This window comes from Apostichopus japonicus, chromosome 7 (assembly GCF_037975245.1).
Source record: "Apostichopus japonicus isolate 1M-3 chromosome 7, ASM3797524v1, whole genome shotgun sequence".
NCBI classification, from domain to species: domain Eukaryota; kingdom Metazoa; phylum Echinodermata; class Holothuroidea; order Aspidochirotida; family Stichopodidae; genus Apostichopus; species Apostichopus japonicus.
In genome coordinates, this window is record NC_092567.1 from 11,963,504 (window position 1) to 11,985,595 (window position 22,092).

At 35.8% G+C, this 22,092-nt stretch overlaps 1 protein-coding gene across 6 annotated transcripts in view; it reads left to right on the forward strand.

The window, feature by feature from the left end:
• Positions 1–19,276, forward strand: part of LOC139970040 (uncharacterized) — a 110,394-nt gene extending 91,118 nt beyond the window's left edge. For all 6 annotated transcript variants that reach the window (XM_071975624.1, XM_071975626.1, XM_071975628.1 and 3 more), the window contains 5 exons: positions 9,786–9,821; positions 10,783–10,821; positions 12,131–12,473; positions 14,253–14,304; positions 15,803–19,276. In XM_071975624.1, the coding sequence (XP_071831725.1) occupies positions 9,786–9,821; positions 10,783–10,821; positions 12,131–12,469 (414 nt within the window). In that variant the 3' untranslated portion in view covers positions 12,470–12,473; positions 14,253–14,304; positions 15,803–19,276. The remainder of the gene's footprint in view (positions 1–9,785; positions 9,822–10,782; positions 10,822–12,130; positions 12,474–14,252; positions 14,305–15,802) is intronic.
• The last annotated feature ends 2,816 nt before the right edge of the window (positions 19,277–22,092 follow it).

Below are 22,092 nucleotides of genomic sequence, written 5' to 3' on the forward strand. Positions count from 1 at the left end.
GTGTCCCATATTACCCAACCATAAATTAATTTTATTATTCAAGATATTCTCTCACAGGTATATATAAAAACACAATCCTGCCTTGTAGAAACGAGACACTCATGCTAAGTTCTAATCAGAATTGTATTCATGTTTGCTTACATTGTAGAAGGAAACTTACTTCATCAAAACATAGTGAATATTTATGTGTATTATCTACTATAGTGTTAACTGAAAAGATAACATAATGAAGTCCTTTAAATACTGCTCGATTGTTGAAGGAAATCAGAGTTTAAATGTTAGTGACGTGGTGTCCATTTCACATTCAAAGAAGTGGAATATATTCCTTTAAGAAAGACATATAAAATTGTGATTACTTTTCTTTACTTCCTTCTACCACTGTCAAATCAGCTTTGACAGAAAGAGACAACAAAGTTAAATTTTTAATATTAATAAGAAAAACTTCAGGTCGTCAATGGCAAACATTTTTCTTCATTTCATCCTGTAAATGTGATTTAATATTTTTTTAAAACAGAAGTTCCTGAAATAAGATACCAGTCGTACAACATATGAAAAACTGGTACTCCAGCTATATACTAAAATGCTGTATCCTTATAAACTTATAGAGAGTACTCATAATAGTACTCACGACGATTTAAGTGTATGTGACAAAATCACTCTAATTGTATTTTCTGAAACTCATTTCGAGATAGCCGTTACTGCATGTAAACATAGGACAAAAAGAAAGGATACTCGATGAAGTAGTTTCAGTTTGTAAAGATCCAACGTTATCCTTTGAGACATTCAGATAAAAGCAGAATTCAGATCGCTATTTAAGAAAGAAGAGAACATTGAGAGATTATATTTATATTGATGTTTTCAGTCCTGTTCAGGGCCAAGGCCCTCTCCAACGACTTTACAACTGAACCCTTGTCATTGGTAACTTGTCACACCTACAAACCAAAGTGTTCACAATTCAATCAATCTCTCCTGGGGCACCACAGTGCACCAAAACCACGTGTCCCCCGGGGGACTTCCCATAAGGTGCAGCCACAAACCGGCGCACGCAACTATGTTTACAAGTTACTTCGCATGTCCCCATTTATACACCTGGGTAAAGAGAGGCAATGGAGTTTAAGCGCCTTGCCCAAGGACACAACGCAATGATCTGGCCAGGACTCGAACCTGTTATCCTTAGATCACAAGTCCACTGCCTTAAATGCCCAACGCCAAAACGCCCTCTCCATATCAGTGAGACGTTTAGCATTACAAATATTGTAAAGATACATCTAAAAGGTTTACTCATGGACATGTTTGTGACGTATAAGGCAATCATTTTGTCATACCGTCTTAATGTTTTGAGGGGTTGTGAAAGTACATCAGTAAACTTCACGTTTCTTCTCCGATAAAATCGTATAATGCTATGCATCATTTTGAGCCTTGTCTTGTTAATTTTTTTTAAGTTCTGTGCATTTGTTCATCGAAACACATAACAACAGTCGTAACAGTACGCTAACCCTGTATCCTACTGTAGCAGTTCCCTGGTTTTAACTGGTCATGTTTATGTTTTTGGTTGTTTCTGTTTGCGTGAGCCGTGGGACTTCCATGCAATATTAAAACACTAACTGTTATGGGCATGCTTTACCTCTTGCATATTCACAACTACATTTACTGATGACGTCATCTCTACGTCATCGCCCTCGTAACAGTCCACGCTAGTACCGCGTCCGTATACCAGTCAGAGGTGTATAAGCCGTTGTTGGGGAACCATCGCCTCTCACCCCGTTCAAATAGCACGGTTCTTTGTTGTCGTGTCCTAAAAATGCATTACTTGTTTATTCCTATCCTTACTACATTCTGTTTTGACTGAAGAATCTTCAAGTTTTGAGTGACTTTCTTTTATATAATTATCTTCACTTCGACTACGGAATGGACTTCCCTTTTCCACACCATATTTGAATTCCATCCAGTGAATTGAAGTGGATCCCTTTATAAATATTACAACTGTCCTTCGATTTTCTATTTATTAACTCCGCGCCGCGCCTTTTGACGAAGTACTCTTTATCGCGGATCATCGCAAAGGCCCAGCTCTACGACACCATCGAGTTCATCGACTTCAGACCCAGTCTTAAAAGATAAGTTATTCTTTCTATCTGGCGCCTTAAGTTTACTGTATCTTTGTTATTCACTTATTTGTAGCATTCACGTTTATTATCCATATTATTTGTAGAATATAGAAATATTATTATTTAAAATACCATTCGAAACCTGTCCATCTTTTCTTGTATGCGTTAACACCCTTGGAAACTCTTTCTGCCGGATACCAATTATTAGCATGTCGTTTCCGTAACACTAACATATATATTACTTTAAATATGTGGTTTTGATTCAAGTAATTACTAATAAAATAAATTAAACTATTTCTATGGCAATTTGAGAATTGGTCATATGGTGATTGGGATAATTTTGAAGTAAGTTATTGGAACAGATGTATATGGAATTTGACTCAAAAAACTTATTTTAAGTTGGTTTCCATACTTTCGTAGTATTTAACTCAAATGAAGTTGTGAATTAAGTCACTGGGTAGACGTTTCGATAAAATGAAATAAAGCTGCATGCTACGTAATAGGTTATAACGTTGACCAATCCATATAATATTCACACATAACTGGATACCACTGCAACTAATTAAGATCTGGGTATGTTGTTACAATCACATGATTCTTACTTATATGTGAGTTATTTATCGTTTTAATCAGATTCAGACAATAATGCGTCCCACAAATGTATTGTCATGTATCATTTGTTTGTTTCCAAACCTTTCATATCTCGGCCTACTTTTCTGGTGTGATATTGTGAAATAAAGTAACAATAAGTTTTCAAGGTCCTTATCTTTCCTTTAACGGTCAAGTTTGTAGCAAAAACAACACAAAAATTCATTATGATATTCTTCCTTGTGAATAAAACCATGCTAATAAATTAACTGAGCTGCTTAAAAAGCTTCAGGGGATTTGAAGGATCACTTGCTTAAATTATGGTTTATCCAGATTATGTAATACGTCACTGATATAAGTGTGTGTGTTTCCAAGCAGGCTTATAGATATAATGAAAGGACGGTTCTGGTTTCTATTTGAAACTAATAAACTCTGGTATATAAATCTGACTGTTTATGCTTGTAATGGTCATGGTCATTTGTATAAATGAAGGGAAGAGTAGCTATTTTAATTACTGACATTTCAAGGACTCCGATCTAATACTCTTTTTTTTTTTGGTCTTGTTTTTTTTTGGTTGGGGGGGGGGTATTCGTGTAAAATGGGAATAAATTAAAAACTAGAAAGAAACCTGTAGTAGTATATGAAGCTCTACTAACCCGCTCATGGTAACCAAAACGTATGCAATCATAAGACAAGTATTCGTATTAGTTCCCGCGGGTTTTGACCAGACACAAATACACATGCATTAGACGATGTTTTGCATTATACGAAGTAGTCAGGATCCAAGAGGTGGGGGAGGGGTGGGTAAGGGCTTGGAGTGGAGTTGTTCCAACTACGGTAAAGTCGGTTACTAAAAATCTGATTAAATATTTATAATTTGTCATCGGCTTATTGTTTATTGTAACATAATAATTATCTTCAATTGTTAAGGATGTTATACACCAGTGTGGGTTTGATAGGCAGACTAACGTTAAGCCTATCAATATTCAATGTCGGCCTAGGTCTATGGTCTAGCCTCTAGTCTTGGATAATTTTGTCATTACAGGGCGTAACTAAGCCCAGAGCATGTCTCTATGGCTGATGGTAGTACTGGCACACACAAACAAATGTAGCGTGTAATGTAGCATATGTACAGGCCACTAAGTATATAGGCCTAGGCAATGCTACAGTATTGCCTAGTCTCAGATCCCTTATTGTATTTTGTACACCTTACAAAGCGTGTTGGCATATTACAGTTTCCAACTACTTACCTGCAGCGTGGCACTCGATTTAGTAGCAACTATAGTATAATTACAGCTCTTGCTTGGTTTATTTTAGTTCGATGCATGTATGGAGGGGCCTTCTGTTAGTATAGGAAATCCTGTCAAGTAGGGTTGCATGTGTTCTCAAACCTTTGTAGTGTTGGGGGTTTGTAACTATGCCCTACCAAGTTCATGACTTCAGACTTACAATGAAATAAATGGAATTTCAGATGGCTTATTAGTCAGTTGAGTTCCAGTGTAGACACATAATGTGAACCACAGTGTGACCGACAGGACAATTTAAAATACTTTATCGACCAAACAAATTTGGTTTTGATTTGTTGCAGATGAAAGTGCATGCCCATCGGTGCCAAAGACAATGATATGTGCAGTGCTTCCTCTACAAAGATTTCTATGGCACAAACAGTACTCAAGTTTTCGAAAGGAAGAAGATCTGTTAGCGGGCAGACAGAACAAATGTATCAGTGTGTGACACGAGATGCTGAAAAACGGCTCAAAGAAGCTGCTGAACAGAGATGTAAGGATAAAATGCTATTGCCCAAGACATTCTGTCTACACATAACAGAGGAACACTACTTCTTCCTAAGCAAGTGTCTTTTGGTGTTGGTCATGTTGACAGTGACGAGTGAGTCATATTACGCATAAAAGAATTGTTTGTGTTACCAAAGCATAAGCTGGTTAATGTTTTGTTGTTGTTTATGTTGATCATTTTCTTTTATTTTCCAATTTTGTTTTGTTCATTCGATCTTTTCCGTTCTTTTTCTTATTTTGTTTATTCATTTGACAATGAATAACTTACTTTGGTAGATTGAGGAGTTCCCTAAAGTTTCACTTTTACGATATAATACTACAGGGCAACAATTTGTGGTCAGGTGGCCCTGTGTGACCTTTGTCATTTTTTAACATAGTAATTGTTTTGTGTGGTCCTTGTATTTTAGGAATACATGTGCTGGCTCCAAGCCTCTTTTTTTTTGAGAACTGTGGGAGAAGTAGACAATTTAATAGCTCTTTTGTATTGGTAGCAATATTCTTGGTGATGGATATGTATCTACAAATATATTTAAGGACAATGATGAGACCCATTTATAAGTTTAAATTCGGGTTAAGTATTGTGCCTGGTAGGTCAATGGACCCCAGATACCAGGAAGTGAAGAGCAAGCTGGTCTAGAGCCGTCCAAATGGCAAACCTACCCCAAAGACGTTCCCCAACAGAGTGAACCTGTCCCTGATCGAAGTAACCCAATGAAGTAATTATATTTCCCGACTTTTTATTTGGTTGACCCTCGCCGCGATTGTGTTCTAACTAAGGACTTTGAGGCATTTTATTTTCAAATTAATTCAGTGGATTTCTTGTTTGATGTAACAGCTCTGATAAGATCTGTAAGTTACCCATATATACCATTTAAATTTGTCTTTAAGTTTAAGTGATCCCATTGTTTTTAATACAAGATTCATGTGCATAGTAAACCTACTATTTTTCCTTATGTTTATTTTTGTGTAAGCGTTACGCCTTTTCAAGTTGTCCCCTCAGAGTCATCCGGTCCTACTCTCATGGGAAGGTGCTACTTGTAATTTTCCCAAACCTCAAAACATATATTTTTGCTTGATCACTGCGTTTTTGACCAGCTACAATTGCGTTAAAGGTGAGTCTCGAGGCAGACTTCAGGAGACGGACAGTGTTTAAAACTGCATTTGTTCAAATTATTTTTAACACAACATAGATTTGTTGCTTTCGAAATATAACACTGCCTTAAAAATCCACCAACTCTTAAAATAGTCTTCGGACATTCCTCTTTTACTTCAGCCAACACATCTTGGTTCTTAATGCTTTGTTTATTTATGTTATCATCTTGATCTGTTTAATTGTCGTACAGTACTACGTATATATATATATATATATATATATATATATATATATATATATATATATATATATATATATATATATATATATATATATATATATATATATATATATATATATATATATATATATATATACATATATATATATATATATATATATATATATATATATATATACATATATATATATATATATATATTCAGGGTTCTGCCGCTGCCGGTCGGCGCCGGTCGGGCCCGACCAGCACGCTGAATTACCGACCGCCACAATCTGCCTGAGTGACTTTTCCGACCGGCACTTATTTTCGATAGGAACTCCAAAAAACAGCTCCATAGCCGGAGGGTCGAACGTACAGAGACAATCTGTTTGAGAATGGGGGAAGTCTAGTTCATAACTGTTCAAAATATCCAACACATCACAGTGTCATACTTAGTAAAAATTACCAGGGTTCAGCATTCCCGACCAATGATTGTTTTCCGTTTCCAACTCCCGATCGTCCTTTTGATAGTTTCATTTATATCTATTTTTATCGCGCGAGACACAGGCACTATCCAGCCAGCTAGTACACATACGGCCGTTAACCTTCGTAGCGGGTGAATTTACATCATATTGCATTAGGCTCGAGTGACAAGGGCTGGAAAACCTTGCGAACCGTCCGAACCATGTTTGCGGGAAATCCGCGATGCTCGCGGGAAATCCAGCTCGGCTGGCGAAAAAAAAATCGGAAAAAAAAATAGAAAAAAACGGGACGAAAAACTAAAAAAAACCCACAAAGGACAAATAAGTACATCTATAAAACAAAAGGAAAATTTCACAAGAAAAGTTTCAGAAACAAAAGGAAAATGTTCAGAGAGCGTGGTCGCAATTTTAGTCACAATACCAATGAGTAATGATCGATGTGTCCCCAACCCACTTACAATGTCTATTTCGCAAGCTTCAGGGTATACGTGTCACACGGACACCCACGGCCCAGCGCGGGAAGGTTGCTGTAATAAATCAGCCTCGCGGGAAATGTTTTGAACAATATTGCCATTCCACGTTCTTTTATATTTGTATTGTATGTTGGTTAGTAAACGTTTTCTTTCGTATGAATTTGACTTCAGTTCAGTGTTCCCACTAAGGTGCGGGATTCCCTTCAACTGACTCAGTAATCCCGCAAAGAAAACATTTGTCTGCTGGAAATCCCCGCATAGTTTTTTGCATTCGCGATGAGTTTATACTCAATGTACAACTTATTAACTTGACCGTATAGAGAAAAAAAAAACTGAAAATCAATTGTGTACCAATTGTGTACACATTTGAAAGGTGGTAGGCTACACCTTTCAAATTTTACGAAAGATCGAGCAAAGCACTTTCGAAAAATTCACTCCAAACTTGCATATCGTACTAAATGCAACTAATGTCATATAAACAAGGCTCTAGTGTATCCATTTATGAATATACCGTAAGAACACATCTGGTGTTAAGCGGGGGGGAAAAGAAAGTATTTTCTGGCATTTCCAAAAATACCGAAAAAAATAATATCCTACCATAGTTAAGTGTATAGCAAATAGCCTAACCACCTCGGCGGTTATAACGGATCTCACGTAACTACAAAATCACAACTAATTGTATTTTGCGGAGTTTACGTTTTCTACAAGAACATGGAAACAATGAGTCAATCATGCCAAGTGGCCTAAAACATGTGATTACAAGGGTAACTTTCATAACGATGGCCATAGCAAGGGGCCTTGATATCGTGCTATGCTTGTATGGTAGGGACTGTGCCTCGTGTTTCATGGGGTGTGCATGCGGAGGAGTCAGTTAGCTTGAGGTGTGTTTTACTTACCTTAATGTAACGGGGATATTTTACCTACTTTTCTTGAACGTCTAAGATATCATTTCGCATAACTTTACCGATCCTTTACTGACTGACCTAATTAATTCTAGAGTGGAACGAAAAAAGTTTACTCCAGGAAAAGTTCCCTGGCAACGTGCCACAAAAATGTCAACAAACAGGTGTTAGACAGGGGATGAGCTCACAGTTGTTTGGCAAGGTACCTGGGAAAATTCGCAGTACATGTACCGTGGTAGTTGGGTAGGGTTAAGCACTGCAGTAATAAACGCTGTTCGAAGGTTCACTGCATGATATCGCGCAGTTGATCGGAGATATTCACTAGTTTACTGTTTATTTGTACATGAAATTACACTCAGATTTTGTATTCACTACTCGATACATGAGAAGCAGCGTTAGTCGCTCAGTGTGTATATCATATCAACTGTCGTAAATTAAGTCAGTTCCGGCGAGAAGAGATAGAAAGAAGACAACCATTTTTCTGAGTTCGTCAACTCAGCGCCTGCTTGTCCAATATTGAAAGGTGACTGTACTGTGTGGGCCTATACCGTCGGTCGCGTCATTCACGCGCTTTGAACCACTGGTGATATGTCGAAGCGGAGGAAGCTGGACCCTGGAGATATTTGTCCTAACTTTTTTCATTAATTATGAAAAATTCCAGGCATGAGATCTCATATATATATATATATATATATATATATATATATATATATATATATATATATATATATATATATATATATATATATATATATATATATATATATATATATCTATATATATATATATATATATATATATATATATATATATATATATATATATATATATATCTATATATAATATATATATATATATATATATATATATATATATATATATATATATATATATATATATATATATATATACCTCCATTGCATTAACATACAGTCTGTTCAAAGTATCTCTCTCGAGATCAGGCTTTAGGAATCACAAATGATTGGAGTTGGTCAGCATCATGTTTGATCTCTAGAGTAAGGCGAGATATGTCACCAAAAACAGAACTAGTATTTTTCGATACAGGTGACAAACGCCACAGTGGAATTACGACCTTCCTTACCGGTTTCGAACCTCTGGAAATACAGTCAGCGTCCATAGCCTAGTGGTTGAGGTGTCCGTGTACAGAGCGGAAGGCCCCTGGTTCGAATCCCAATGGAGGCTGAAAGATTTTTCACTGTTCTTGATTTTCAACTCCTTACGATCTTCATTTATATATATATATATATATATATATATATATATATATATATATATATATATCTAGATATATATCTAGATATATATATATATATATGTTCTAAATGTTCTTTGCCTAACGTTAAACAGAGAGAGTCAACTATTGGTAAACTGATTATATGCGCATGTACAAACTTCCAATTAAACATACACACACACGGTAAATTTAGAAAGAAAAGATATGTGCAAGGTTTATGATATTTCATAATTGTTTCAATGATCAAAGATCTAGACTATTCTATTTAATTTTTCCCTTGTGGCTCTTTTCATCGTACAACTGAATTTCCCAAACTGTCATGACATCTTTACACGATCAATAAAACGATAGAAACATACCATCTAAGACGAAGGGGGATGGGGGGGGTGTGGGGGAAGCTAATGTGTTGCTTAGTGGGCTAACCAATAATTTGCTTTATTTGCCATTACATCGATCCAACCACGGGGTTATTGGCTATATCTTTGAATACTGCCCTCTTTTCCCTTCTCTTGAGAAGTTCATCATTATGACGTCACTCAGTGTTTCATGACGTCACTCAGTGTTGGATGAAGTCACTCAGTGTTAGATTAGTCACACAGTGTTTGATGACGGGTTTAAAACTATATATGTCTTCCCGTTAAAGCTGATGTTTATATTCATGTTATTAAGTCCGTGCATCTTACATTGACGAGTCATTCTCCTTTACTGACTTTAGGGTGTTCAATGTAGATGTGCGTTTACCTGACAGGAATAGTTTACTGCGATATTTGTGAAGATATATCATTCTAACCTATATATTTTTTGCTTCGCTATATTACATTTTCCTGAAATTCAATTTCAAATCTCCTGAATATGGTATTTCTCTTCCTTTCAGGCATGTGACAGATTGGGTATTCTACCAGGAGAAGAGGTAAGAGAGACCATGACTCATTTAATTAGTCACGGTAATTTTAATAACAGACAAAGAGGTATTAATTAATGTGAAACAAAGAAATAAGACAAAAGATTAGCAGACTTTGTTTCGCAACAGGGGGAAAGATTTATAACCGTCGTGTATCGAACTTGGAATTTAGATAAGCCAGTTACAAATTTATATCTGGTAACGATGATAGCACTGTTCTCAATGTCAAGTTTATATGCGGCCTAAATAATCTTTCTTCTGCACACACAGTCAAAGAAATGCTAAACAAACAAACGGATAGACGTTTAAATACTACAAGGCTTATGCAGATGTTATGGTGTGTTACAAGCTACAAACTACAAATAAAACTCTTTTAAATTCATCTGCCATCCACCCCCCAAGGACATATACAACATTTGCAAGTACCATGACTAGTAAAATTATAACCAACTTAACAATAAGGAGACCCTTTTTAGAGTTTAAAGTCCCATCAATTTGAGATAACTTTAACGTAAATTAAATTTGCTTGACGTCATTGGAGACGTTAGCGCATGTCTGCAAGTTTACTTATTTGGTTCTTTCAAACTGTTACAGAAACCGAAATCAGCGGTACATAAATTTGTTTCTAACCTGCAATTGTTTGTAACTGTAAAATGTGGGAAGTGCGAACTAATTATTGTTAATGCTCCTCCAAATAAATATATTTGTTTCTGAGTTTTCAGTGATTTCGATGAACATGGAGGAAAATAACATTGTCAAAATTCGTGCTCCTCTTAATTAATTTTAATGATAACAAGATTCGGTTTTTTTGGCGCGTTTTTAATCTGACCAGAGGACAGCTGTAGGGTGAAAGGTAACTATTCGGAAATCTGCGAACATGAATAACAGGCAGATAGATATAGCGCACTTTGATTAGGATGACCTTTGTTTTATCTAGTTATGTATGGTTATTTGTTTCTCTTTCTTGCAGGGTTACGGCGAATTTAGTTCAGATGATACAGATGAAGAAGTAAGAATATCGAATATTTTCTTTTAAGTTTGTCTCATGCTAAGATACACTGCAGTGAAAGACCGATGCAGTGAGATTGAAGAAATTTCGTAAGGCATAGTTGAGTAGTACACACATGGACGTAACTAAGGCCTGATGATGGGGGGGGGGGGGGCTGAAATTCCCACTGAATGGGCTTTGAAGCAAAAAAATTACGACTGCTGCCCCCCCCCCCTCCCTCGCGCTACTCGTCAACGATACGGTAAGTGTCAGTCAGACACCCTATATTTAGACACTGCACTTTTGTTTTTTCCGATACATTTGTACTCACTGGCCCTCACTTCACAAACTTATTAATCACTCTGGTTAAGCAAGTAGGCAACTGCGTATAAGTTATTTGCTTGAGGCTGTATAGAATACATACTGCAAAAGCTATGTTAATGTAACAAAGGGGATTTTTTTTTAAACAAATTATTTCGACTTCATAGTTTATTACAAAAAAAAAATACAGTGCTTTTTTTTAGCGGGCTTAATATAATCAACCAATCAAATATTATTAACAATCTGCCTATCATATTCGTCAAAGCATTGAGTGTTTGAATTGTATACCATAGAGCCAATATATACCAGCGATGCAGCCAGGAATTTGCACGGGAGAGGGGAGCACATTTGCTGCGATTGATATGGGGGAGGGGTTTGAGCAATTTTTGAACATTGAAGGTCCTTAGATGCGATCTGGTGCAATGTTTTGCCAGTTTCATCATGATCATACGATATTATATTACCAGCAATTAATTATTCTTTCACATGTTCTTTTAAATAGTATATCGGAAATACAAACATAAAGTGCTCTTTTACAATTTTTCCAGTGGGATGATTCTTGTTTATTTTCCAATGTCTGGGCTTTAATACATTTGACGAACTTAACTGATGGACAATATTAACTTTCATAGTTAGCAGTGTAATAACAATTATTTATAGGAAGCGTGTGTCACGTACGATTGCTAACTTCTCTCTTAGGTTAGCTTCCCTCCTCGGTTAGGTTAATTTATTTATAAAGTCTGATAGCTCAACCAAAACAGGTTAAATTTACTTTATATAATCAACCGAGCACCCTTGGATTGCATCAAATACCATTCATTAATGACAATGCTATGTTTTCCCCATTGACAATGGAATATTTTCCCATTGCGGTTTTTGGATTGCATCTGAGAAACTCACATAATGATCTGTACATCCATTCACTTACATTGATGAGCCTCGACATGCTGGACTATTAAGGAGCTATATATTAAACTTAAAAGTCTTTTTTTCTACTTCTGTTACACAGACCTCTGATGATGATGACGGTGGTGGCGAAGATGATGATGATGATGATGATGATGATGATGATGATGATGATGATGATGATGATGATGATGATGATGATGATGATGATGATGATGATGATGATGATGATGATGATGATGATGATGATGATGATGGTGGCGGTGACGATAGTGATGGTGGTGGTGGTGATGGTGGTGGTGGTGATAATGATGATGGTGTTGGTGGTGTTGATGGTGATGATGATGGTGGTGGTGATGATGATGATGAGCAAGACGAACATACCGTTGACGTAACCACTAGTCATTACAACCAACCGACAGAAAGCAGGCCTACAACATAATTATGTAAGTAATTAGATATGTAGTATCAGAGAAACTATGAGATTACGCAAAGGGGTGGGGTATATGTGGGGGTACTTCCCATCCCCTTGGAATATGACATTAGTCAAAATATGAGCAATAATTTGTCAGCATTTTAGTTTTAATATGTTATAGTCCAAGAAACTATGAGAGTCCGTAAAGGGTGGGGGAAATGAGGGGGGTATTTCCCCCCCCCCTTTGAATATGACAGTAGTCAAAATATGAACAATAATTAGCTAGCATTTTAGTCTTAATGTGTTATAGTCCGAGAAACTATGAGAGTCCGTAAGGGATAGGGGAAATGAAGGAGTATTTCCCCTTCCCTTGGAATATGACAGTAGTCAAAATATGAGCAATAATTAGGCAGCAGTATATAGTCTTTATATATTATATTCAATAAAAAAAACATGCAGCAAAACTGCGGAGACTCAGCTAATTTATTTATGAAATTTGTTTAGGCAATATATCTGAGCAGTTTAAACATGTGTTTTTTTTTCCTTGCCTATGCTCCTTGTTAAGCAGACATAGTCTGAGATTTACACATTTGTTTTGAGCAAAAAAGACATCAAGGTAAATGAATTTTTTTAAATGAACAATAAATGTTGTTTGAAATCAATTTGAAAGTCAAATGGCTATAGTTGTGTTCTTCAGTATTAACAATTCAGAGCTGCGTTTGCAGTATCATTAAACCAGAATGCAAAATTATATTGAGGTTTCATGGAGACTTCATCGTAACAGACAACTGACCTCCTTTGTAATATAACCACTAGCCATTAAACCAGCAGAAAACAGGCCTATACCTGATATGAGTAATGAGATCTGTAGTATGAACAGAGATCAAATGTGATCAACAGAGATAAAAGGAGATATCAAATATAATGAAATAGAATATTGAAGGAGTAAATTAGATCTTCAACTCTGTCCTAAAATATTTAGTTGGTTTTAACCAGCTGTTTTTATTACCGAATGTTTATTATATGTTAAACTGTCTCAGACTGCCCAGTTTTATTAGTGTGTGTAAAAGTAAGTTGGCCGGACGTTTCAATCGTAGCAGGACCTTCTTCAGGGGCTAAAAAAATAGTTTTATTAGTCTCTGATATAGCTCAGACGTCTTAAATCCGTCTATCTGTAGTGAATTTAGTTTGCTTACTAGCAACAACATAGATCAAGATGGGATCAATAATTTTCATCAATACATGAATTATTTCTAAATAATTCATAGCACTAAATCATTTGTCATATTAAGAAAGTCATTCTCGTAACTACAGCTGTTACTGTAAATAGAGGGCGTCTGACAAGACTAACCAAGATCTCTGTTTATACACAAACAATGGGTATACACAAAGCGATACATTCTCCATGTATTCCTCGTGGAGTGTTAGCTCAGTGGTTAACACCGGTGCCTTTCAATTATAAGGTCCCCGGTTCGAGTCACGCCCAGATTAATGTATGTCGTCCAGTTACAGAGTTGTTGACAATTGACAATTCATAATCATGGACGTTAAATATGAATGTGAGAGACTGACTTCGGTCAGCTTGCGGCTTTGATAAGCCAATAAGGCTTCTTCGCGAGTTCCCGCTTGCAGGAGGATACATACATACATACATTCATCTTGAAATGAATTGCTTCCTGATTCTCTGGCGGAATTTGTTACTAGTAATAGCTAATTGTTCTCTTCTGTTAAGGCAGTCGTAAATGACTTACCCTATAATTGATACTCATTACGTATTAAGATATGATTCTTTTCTTTCTATTTTGTGCAGGATGCAGCACAGAAGCGGACAAGGTCTAGGAAGAAATGAACAGTCTTGTGAGGTTAGTAAGGAATATCACAGCTGAATGAGACTCACTGTTATAATCAAATGTTTTTTTAATGAGATTTTAGGTAACAAACACATACGAATAAGTAATTGAAAATTCGTATCCCTACTTCCTAACCGGTAACAAATGTATTCCTCAATTGAAACCAAAACGTAACAAAATGAATTTTGTGAGGAGATTTCAAATTTGGCATCTCAAAGTTGATTAGTAAAAGGGGGGGGGGAGCATGTGGGCGGGGGGTTATTTCTCATAAAGTAATTTACACTGAGCTCTGAATATTCAGGCAGGTCTGAAACGTTAGGACGCATGATTGATAAACTGATCAACATCTTCTATAAGCAGTGCTGACAAACATATCACTCAAGACAACTATCTCTGCATCTCACGGATTAGGACTGAATAGGAATATGGAAAAAAAAAGAGAAATATCTCTCTGGGGTCAAACTTGTTTTAAACCTTAATTGGCTAGTTTGTTTTACATAATCTGACAGCAGATGAATCATATCAGTCTGTGTAGTAAATGATCCATAATATTATGTGTAGCAGGGATCTCTGTCAGTATGTGTAGCAGATGATGCCTGCTTATTTGTGTAGCAGGGATCTCTGTCAGTATGTGTAGCAGGTGATGCCTGTTATTCTGTGTAGCAGTGATTAATGTCAGTATGTGCAGCAGATGGTGCCTGTTATCCTGTGTAGCAGGGATCTACGTCAATCTGTGTAGCAGGTGATACCTGTTATTCTGTGTAACAGGTATCTCTGTCAGTATGTGTAGCAGGTGATGTCTGTTATTCTGTGTAGCATGGATCTCTGTCTATCTGTGTAGCAGGTGATGTCTGTTATTCTGTGTAGCAGGGATCTCTGTCAGTATGTGTAGCAGATAATGCCTGTTATTCTGTGTAGCAGGGATCTCTGTCAGTGTGTGTAGCAGGTGATGCCTGTTATTCTGTGTAGCAGGGATCTCTGTCATTATGTGTAGCAGGTGATGCATGTTATTCTGTGTAGCAGGGACCTCTGTCAATCTGTGTAACAGGTGATGCCTGTTATTCTGTGTAGCAGGGATCCCGTCAATCTGTGTAGCAGGTGACGCCTGTTCTTTCGTGTAGCAGGGATCTCTGTCAGTATATGTGGCAGGTGATACCTGCTATTATGTGTAGCAGTGATATATGTCAGTATGTGCAGCAGATGGTGCCTGTTATCCTGTGTAGCAGGGATCTCCTTCAATCTATGTAGCAGGTGATACCTGTTATTCTGTGTAACAGGTATCTATGTCAGTATGTGTAGCAGGTGATGTCTGTTATTCTGTGTAGCAAGGATGTCAGTCAGTCTGTGAAGCAGGTGATGCCTGTTATTATGTGTTGCAGGCAGTACGCGTAGCAGGTGACATATGTTGTTTTATGTCATCCCTGCATTAACTGCAACAGTTCGTCGAGATGACATCACTTTTAAAACTGTAACATTTTGTTATCTTTCTATTGTTACATATTTGAACTAGAGTTATCGCCAAGAGGACCAGCAGATGTCTAACGAGTACTCTTCCAGAGAGAGAGAGACAGACATACAGACAGACAGACAGACAGACAGACAGACAGACAGACAAACAGACAGACAGAGAGTTGGAGAGCGAGACAGCTGGGTGAAGAGAGAGAGAGAGGGGGTGGAGAGAGAGAGAGCAGATAGTCTGACATTCTTCTCAGTAACGTCGATGCCGTAGTAGACTGTTTTATTTAGTAAATCGTCTTTTCCGTTCTGAATATTGATCATAGATTTTGCGAGTAGATATTAACTATTAACGTGTCTGGTTTTTTAGCTTCAAATAAAGTTAAAATAATCTTGAGAGGACTTAGCCTTTCTAATTCTGCTGAACTCATTATTTTCTATACACACGTGACATATGGAACGGATTCACTGCTGTTTGACAACATAGAGAATACGTAATCATGTTCTTTATCATACAGATTAATTTCATTTGCGTAATTTCATAGTGAATTCAGGTAACGATCAGATTATGAATTTGCAATGATTAACTAAAGCTTAATAATATATCGAATGTATAAATCTTTGTTACTTTAAACGGATCAACTACTGATATTTAATATAGTGAATGTATAACCCCTTGTTACATGACACGGATGAACTGATGATATAGTTTGCTGCATTTACTCAGAATATACTCCTCAGTAAGAGTTCAACTGATGTTACGTTATGGTAATACCATTCTGATGTTACGTAATGGTATACCATACTGATGTTAGGTAATGGTAATAACCATACTGATGTTACGTCATGATAATAACCATACTGATGTTACGTCATGGTAATACCATACTGATGTTACGTGAAATTACTACCATATTGATTTTACGTAATGGTTATACCATTTTGATGTTACGTAATGGTAATACCATTTTGATGTAACGTAAGGGTAACACCATTCTGACGTTACGTAATGGTAATACTATACTGATTTAACGTAATGATAGTACCATGCTGATGTTACGTCATGGTAATACCATACTGATGTTACGTAATGGTATACCATACTGATTTTACGTAATGGTAACACCATACTGATGTTAGGTAATGGTAATAACCATACTGATGTTGCATAATGGTAATACCATACTGATGGTACGTAATGGTAATACCATACTGATGTTACGTGAAATTAATACCATACTGATTTTACTTAATGGTAATACCATATTGATGTTACGTAATGGTAACATTAAACACTTCTAAAATCAAAGGGAATATGTGTTATTCTTTTCTCAGTTCTTTAAAGCTTATAGCGATGAATGTATAGCCAAGCGTTAAACCACCCTTTACGCTACCACCAGATAATAGAAATGCCAAGTTTACCTAAGATTCAGGAAATTACAAGTTGACCCAAAGTACACCAATTTGTGGTCAAATAAAATGAATTTGACATTATTTTTTATTTTGTATTATGTATGAGTATTATTCAATTATTCATTCTGATTTCTTTACATATTCAACATCTATTATAGGTTCATATTTTGTTTTGTTTTTTGTAAGTTTGTTACACCATCTCGAGATCCTTTACTTTTCGTCTATGTCGTTCTTTTTCCAATTTTGTGTGAAAATACTTGATATTATATAGTTAGGGAATGTAATCCTGTTCGAGATGGACAGAATGCTGCCCCTGCAGGTAGGAAAAAATGTGGGAGGAACCGAAAAATATATGAAAGTGGATAACATTTAATACGGTAGTCATGAGTACGGACAGTTACCTTCAACGTTTGAAAGCAGAACAAATCAAGAAACAAAGCAGAAAAAATATGAGACGGCAGAGAGCTTGACCTCCGCCCAAGACCTGGGATCACCCTCCCCGGGAAAATCCAACTAATTTAGAGACCACCTGGTACCTGTACCCTGCGGAATGGTTTAGCTCGCAAGCACTCTGTCCACCTGATTCCTAATCTAAAAGGCTCCTTACCTAATAAAGTCAGGCTTGTCAAGGGGAACTTTGGTTTTTAATATCCTAATCGATGGGTCCCACCTAACTAACTAACAGTTAGCAAACCCATTTGTGATATGTTTATCTAACATTTTCAGCGTCCAAGAACGATCAGAATAATCAATTTGAAATTCGTGAACCTTGGGGTGGGGGGTGGGGGTGGGGATTGAAGTGTCTTCAGATCAATGTGATATCAATTGTACATATCTTTTACAGAGAGTATACCAAATGTGACGATGGTTGTATAATCTACCAATGTAACTTCTCAGTGAAATGATTTAAAATACTATGTTTATTCTTGTCTTTCGCCAATTACAATTAAACTTATATGTATTTTTGTATTAACTTCGAAACCATTTAAAAATATTTTTTTTTTTACTCTTTGCGTTTTTTCATAAAGTGATCTTATTGGAAATACATATACTGTGTTAGAGTCACTGTGTTCTCTATTATAGGTCAGCAATTGCATATTAATCTATGAGTGATCTGTTATATCGAAGTTTTGGTGTATATCGAACTTCGACTTTTCCAGTTAAAATGACGTCATTTATTTAGTTTTTTTTTCTCATTTATCTTAAATATTTCCTAAAAATTTCCTGTAGTATTTTTGTTACAAGTAATGACATTTTATGCATCATTTACATTCACTTACAGCTACTAATTTTATATTTGTTTTTGTAGGGGTGGTTTGTTCTTCTTTTTTTTTGCCTTTGTTCATTGTTCATGGTTAATTCTGTAATCTATGGAATTTAAAGCCAACTGTAAACATAATATTTTGTATGGTTAACGATAACGTGTATATTACGTAATATAATGATCATTGCATAACATTACTATTTGTGCTTAATCAGTTAATTTAAAGATAATGATCGGCTCTCTATATTTTACTATCTTTTATCTTATTATTACGCAAGTTAGACGTTTATATCCATGGGGTGTACGTTAGTTATGCATCTTCCCTTAAGTCCCATTACAGCCGATGAGGACAATGCAGTGACGTATCTGTGACGTTATTCAATAATAATTCGAACAAGATAATGACAATCTGAACATTTTGTGTACTGAAGCTTGAAATCAATTATCGTACTTCTATATATGATAGGTCTTGTAGTTTACTCATGACTGAGACCAATAGTTGTTCAACAATCCAATGGAAACATTTGATCATAAGTTTTATAATGGAAAATTATTTCAGAATATTTTGCACATAGTAAGAATATCATGTAAATATCGTTATTTTTCCACGTCATAGCAGTTTCTTATGTTTGGCTTTAATTGTCAAATCTTTAAAACTCTTGCAAGCACACGAACAGGTCCTATCATTTTATCACCTTATTGTGCACATATTATTGTAACCATTTCTGGGGTAATCTTCCACTAGCAAATTGCTACTAAAAGAAAATTTAAAATTAACTCTAAATCGCCTTCATGAATATGTGTTTTCTTTGTATATATTATATCCGATATAACACATTGTTTATAAATGTTTCCTTAAATTTCGATTTTTCTATTGTTCTTCCTTTTTCTTTTGTCTTTCTGTTTTGCTTCTTATATCGTTTTTACCTTGCATGTGATTACACAAAGGTTATTAGAGATCTGTTTGTTTAATGAACATAGGTAATGAGAGATAAGTTTGTTTAATGAACAAAGTTAATGAGAGATATATTTGTTTAATGAACATATGTAATGTGAAAGATTATAGTTGGTCAGCCATTCAGCTCGTATTCGATTAGCTGTTTCACGTGATTAACTGGACAAGTCAGTATTTGCTAATAATTCTGTCATCCTACTACAGAGTATTAACACGGACCTTACATTATGTTTGTTGTTTTCTTTGCAAAACACCTTACATTGTAACAGCCATGCATTATATTATGTCCTCCTTTTGTCAAAAAAAAATTAAAAAATAAACCCATATCTGGTTTTTTCAGTCTGGTATCCATTTTGTATCTTATAATTGTACCAAATTATTACGTAACTTGCGACAACAATGACCATCAGAGATAAATTTGATATGATAATTTGTTATTAATTCGTGTGTGTGTTATGAATCGTATCGTGGTTTGAAAGGTACAACCGACATGTAGACTTACTGTGTCAGTACAGCACGACATCAGAACAAATACTGTATATACTTTTGTCAAGTTTCAGACGTTCAGGAAGTTATCGAGTTGTTGCTTTGTAATAACCTTGACAACAAGTCAAACATATATGGCTTTGTCGAGTTGATAAGTCAGGCCAACCTGTAAAATCTTAAAAAAGGAATGTCAAATTGTCGTGTTGTTTTGTTTATTGTGACAATACTTCAAACACGTAATATTTGTTGCGATGTCAACTAATACGATAACATTATATCTTGACAAAAATCGATGAATTGTCTAGTTGCTGCCTTACCCCATGGAACTAGGTGACACATGACTTGGAATATGTCAAAATAATAGCATTTGTTGACATGTCAAGTAACAAAACAATTAAAAAAATATTGAATGATCAAGATGCCGTGTTGTATCTTAACTTTCACAGTAATTAAAAACCGCGTTAATTTAAGACTATATGTTTCTGTTGTCAAATTGTAAAGTCTGTACACAAATGTCAATGCATTTGTAGCCAAGAGTCTTCAATCTGGTTACATGGAGCAGGCTCCTGCAATTCTTTCCAAATTTTTATTCTCGTTTTATGAATTTGATATGATATTATATGAAAATGAATATTTGTTTTATGAATGTTGATCCCTGATTGGAGAATGCTTAACATTTGTATGGTATGGCCTATATACATACTTTCATCGGTAGTCCTGACTGTTTGGCGTTCCATATAAATTTAAGCACAAATGAATATGTGATGTACCGGTAACACTTGAGATGTTTATGCTCGTCTTCAACGTCATTATCACTGAACCTGTTACCAGATAAACTTGTATATTTGTTATCTTAATTTGGAGGTTAATTACGACAAGTACGAAAGGAAAACATTTGAAATGAAGCTGAACCTAGGGACATGTAGTTTAGTCAGCTATCTTTGAAGAAAAGGTAAACATTTTGGAAAATGTTCTTCTTACTCCAGAGCCGTGCCAAACGATGCCAAACAACGTTTAACTTAATAGTCAGCACAATTTAGATCAGGGCTAACTTTGAGATACATTTAACCACTGATAAATAGCATTTTGTTAAACGGATCTCCCGTCCTCTGATCACCCCTACATTTTGTTTTTAACATCATGGATTTAGCTGGCTTTTTACAAACAAAGATCAACTTTCATTTTAATGCAGTAAATGTTCTTCCAGTAGTGGTCTCGTGTACAGAATAAAATGTTTACCAATTTCACTTGACCTCATATGACCTTCGACAGAAATATCGAGAAACTGGTGGATATTCCGATGTCACTGAATATGATTCTGGCCAAAGCTATGTAAGCATGGAGCTGCTACTTAGAGTAGCAGCTCCCTGATGTAAGTTCAAAAATAGCTTGATGTCATTCGAATCCAGAACATTTTGTGTATGATCTGGTATAGTTTCTTCATTGACTGAGTGAATGGCTTATTTCATCCTTTTTGGTGTGATTTTGTGTTCAGCAGTACAAGAGATATATCTTTATCGTTAACAGCGCAGTTTGAGGTATAGCTGAAAGATTGTGACAATTCATCCTTAGCAAGCGATATTATCAGATTGATACAAAATCAAAGAAGGGGTTATGATTGTTCTTGTTACACGTGTTTAATTAGTCAAAAATGTGATAACTAATCACTTAATTAATAAACAAATAAAACAGAACAATTATTAAAGAAGGGGGGTCGAAATCTGGACACACTAACACATATGACGCCATGATCAATTGTTGGGCGTAAGATATGCATCACCACGTATGTCATGGCAAGACTGGGCTGGAGAGGAGGGGAGATGGGGTGAGTATGGCGTTGACAAGTTACATTATTTAGGTTGTACTGAGGTAACATGTGGTTCAATATCTTACCATGAACATTGTCTTTCCAAAGTCAAATATAAATGAAGCAATTTGGACTTCTATTTTGCCGGTAGTCATTGTTTTCCAAGATGAATATATTACGGAAAACGACTGTCGATCCACTACAAGAGTGAGGCAAGAACGGGGTGGATGTGGATGGCTAATGTTGCAGGAACGGTGTTGAAACCTTATGTAATTGTAAATTTTCATCTCCCCGATCAAGCCATGTAAAGTTAACTGATGTTATAATATTATCGATATATCTCACCATAAGAATGTGGCCGTACAACTGTAAACTGCTTGGACCAATAATACACGATCAAATACATTGAAGTTATGTAAC